The sequence below is a fragment of the Danio rerio genome, chromosome 15 (genome assembly GCF_049306965.1).
Source record: "Danio rerio strain Tuebingen ecotype United States chromosome 15, GRCz12tu, whole genome shotgun sequence".
In the NCBI taxonomy this organism is placed as follows: Eukaryota; Metazoa; Chordata; class Actinopteri; order Cypriniformes; family Danionidae; genus Danio; species Danio rerio.
The window spans coordinates 19,528,218-19,532,046 of NC_133190.1; the positions used below are offsets into that span (position 1 = coordinate 19,528,218).

Consider the following 3,829-nt stretch of genomic DNA (forward strand, 5'->3'; position numbering starts at 1 on the left):
TTTATGAAGTATTTTTTAGAAAGAGGCACTATCAAAATGGGTTATCCAAAGTTTAAAAAGTATAAAAGAAGGAAATGTATTACTTTATACTTACTTCATCTAGATATTTTGACTCTAAAAAAAAAAAAAAGTTTTTTTTTAACACAATTGATCCCCTCCCCTTTATCTAATACGTCTGCAATACAATGTTCAGCTGGATTCACAAACAGGACTTGGTTTATGCCAGGACTATGCCTTCAATAAATAGGGTAATTAAGCAGCTTTCAATAACTTAGAGAAACATATTACTGGTGTACTTTGTCACTGCAGGTTATTTTTAGTTAAAACCACTCGTACATGGATTAGCCTTCAGTCTGGTCTCAGACACTTGGGGGTCTTTGACTCCTCGAGCAATTTCTGTTGTGTTGAGCTTGTAGTGGTTTATTCCCAAGTGGTGCTCGCTGCAGAGCCATTTGAGGAGAGCTGAGCTCCAGCGAGGGGGAGCATGAGCTGTCGCTCATCCTCCTGTAAGCTGTTTTAATGCGTACACCAACGCCACCCCTAACCCTACCCCCAGTGACATCACTCGTAGAAGAAGTGCAAGAAAGGTGGAGCTCAAGCTTAAGCTCCCCCTCGCTGGAGCTCAGCTCTCCTCAAATGGCTCTGCAGCGAGCACCCTCTCGTTTATTTCAGCAATGTTCACAAATATACGCGGATGCATATTTTGATATTGTGGTGACACCTAGCGGTGAAAATACATCATCGTCAAAGGAAATTAATGCATTGTGTTCTCAAGATTGTTAGTTTCTAAATCAGGGGTAACCAAACACGATTAAGGGCCAAAGATCAATATAAACATTGCCATTAATCATTTCCTCATTTCTTTCAAAATAAATAGGACACATAACTTTAATCATATTAACTACATTTAAACTAATGTATTATTATAAACTATTTATAACAATGAAAACAAGAATTACATTTACAAAAATGGAGTTTGATGCTGAATACACCAATCAATCTGCACCTGCTTTTGCCATTATTTGCTCGCCGAGGACTTCTAAATTTGGTCTATCCGTCGAGCAACTGTAGATTTAAAAACTATCGGATTCAATCACAACATTTCATGGAAATTTGAATTTTTGTAGTTTAACAAAACGAAAGTTTACAAAAAGGCAATATGTATGACAATATGTAAAAAAAAATCCCAATATGTAAAGGCAATACCCCCAATATCCTCAATTGGGATGGCGGGTCATATAAAATGTTTCAAAGGGCCAACTTTGGCCCGCAAGCCCCAGTTTGGGAATCTCTTATCTAAATAGTGTTAAATGTTTCAAATTCAGGTGACCTCAACATGTCACTTTAGGAGGAGACCCGCTTCTGTGTAAAATAAGTGGACAGGTCAAGGTCAAAATATTTATAAGCGAGTTAACGTGCAGCAGCAGGATAACAAAGCAAAATAACAGTCGTTAATCAAACTATTGGATGAAATCTGATCCATAAGGTTTGACAAGTTACTAGTTTTGTGAAACGTTTATTTGCAAACCTAGCCTACAAGGTGTCGTGTCGTACTATTTTGTTTTTTTTTAAATATTGAGGAAATGCAACAAATCAAACAAAAGGCTCGCTTTAAACACAAGGAAACATTTAATTAAACATTTTTGCATAAAAAATTTAGCTTCACAATAAAACAAAAACACGAACATTTACAATATTAAACAATTGTTATAAAAAAACGTTTCATTGAAGATTTTTTTTTTTTTTTTTTGCAAACGCGGAGATTCAATTTTACAGTAAAACTGAAAGTTCGTCGACGAGCTTATCTGCGGTCGGTCGGATGCTGGGGTCGCCGTCCCAACACCGGCTGATCAGTTTTTGACAAGTCTGTCCAATAGAAGACTGGGTAAAAACATTCCTGCTGGTCGAAGGGCGCAGGTTATACGCCACAACAGCGTACAGGATATACTGTCTGTCTCCCTCATAGGGCGGCTCTCGGGTGAGCAGCTGCCACATCGTGATGCCAAAAGAATAAACGTCCACGCGCGGCGACACTTCCTCACCTTTCAGCAGCTCGGGCGCCCGGTGCGTAAACGTGCCGCCGATTTCATTCATGTGCGTCACGGTGTCACTTGTGCTGGATATTTTAAACGAGCACCCAAAATCTGCGATTTTACAAACACCCTGTTCTGACAACAAGACATTGGCTGGTTTTAAATCCAGGTGCACTACGCCGTGCGCGTGCAGGTGCTGGAGGGCGCGCGCGATGTCTATTGAATACTTTATACACTTCTCCACAGGAAGCAAGTCTGTGAGCCCATAAATGAGCTTCTGTAGATTTATATTGCCTGCGAACTCCATTACGATCGTCCCGATGTTGTCTTTGGTGTTGAGATGCGCAGGAGTGCACGTGGTGGCCGCGAGCACGCGCACAATGTTTTGATGGTGCAGGTGCGCGGCGTTGAGTTCCGCCCAGAAACTTTGCCTCGATGCCAGTTTGTTTTTCACACACTTGACCTTTTTCACAGCGACAGTCTCGCCGAAGTATGTGCCTCTGAACACCGTACCGAATCCACCGCTGCCTATGGGCTCCAGAGCCTGCAGCTCGCGCCAGTGGATCACGGAGGACCAGAGCCTGTGTGCGACTTTACCATGAAACTTGTTTGTGGGCACGCGCAGGGTAGATCCACTGGCAGTTTTGGTCAGCGGGCTGCTGCATGCGCCAAACTCGAGGCCGAAATCCTTTGGCAAAAGTCGGGTGACGGGGATTGGTGAGGGCATGGCGCATGATAACTGTGAAATCGGAGAGCTGGTCGCTAATTTTGGGGGTGTTTGCTTCGCCTGGGCGCGCTCTCACATGATCGCTTTATATGCACCTCTCAGTCATATGACCAGCACGTGTCGATGGGAAATATCAGGGCAGAGTATGGGCAGAGGGGTGTGTAGGTGGTATTTTGACTGGTTTAGTCATGAATAAAAATCAAGGGCTTTAGTTAGATCTGTACAGTTTAGTGTTTTACATGCGTTATTGCAGTTTAGGCTTTTTCGAAGTGTTTTAACATTACCAGGGCTAATATAAACAGAAGCTGACGCAATGACAAAAGCGATAGTGGTAATGTATCCGTCTGTAGTATCTGCAATATTTATTGTAGATCACGTGACCTTTAAAAAATGGTTTCACTCACTCTGATCTTCCCGTGTCACACGGTTGTATCTGGTGTTTATTTTCATAGACATAGGCATTTATATTTTTAATGGTTTTAAATATTTTTTAATGTACAAATGTCGAAATAAATCTAAAAACAAAAAAATGCCGAATTAAACCTAAAAACATTATAGGGAAGCAGGATATGTGGTCCTAAAATATTAAAGATAACAATTATAATAATAATGAATTAATAATTTTTATAATAATAATAGTAAAAATAGTATATTTACATATTAGTTCATTTACATGTTAGTTAATAATGGTTTATATACATGTTATACATAATTAATACATTTTAAATTAGTATTTGGTGTGTATATAATACAAATTAACTAATACTGTAAAATGATGTGTTATTTTATAAAGCTATATGGGTTGGTTATTTTAGGACGCGCTCTCACCTGTTGGTAGACGTTGTCATGGTGACCATTTTTTGGGTTTCCCCAATCGTGACGTAGGGGGATTTCCACCACCAGTTACGAAGAGAAAAGTGAAACGAGCAAACAGAGCGAATTTTGATGTCAGTAGTTTGTCCACGAGACCGAGATAACTTACAGAGATCTCTCTGCTTCTCTCGGGATTTCTTCCCTAAAAAGCTTCTGTTAATTTGACAGCCTTCCAAAAAACGACGCACCCGGAAAT

At 40.3% G+C, this 3,829-nt stretch overlaps 1 protein-coding gene across 1 annotated transcript; it reads right to left on the minus strand.

Moving 5' to 3' along the window:
• Positions 1-1,610: 1,610 nt before the first annotated feature.
• On the minus strand, positions 1,611-2,802 carry mos (v-mos Moloney murine sarcoma viral oncogene homolog). The gene is given in 1 exon segment (NM_205580.1): positions 1,611-2,802. A coding segment is annotated over 1 exon segment (990 nt). The 5' UTR covers positions 2,761-2,802; the 3' UTR covers positions 1,611-1,770.
• Between the last annotated feature and the right edge of the window lie 1,027 nt (positions 2,803-3,829).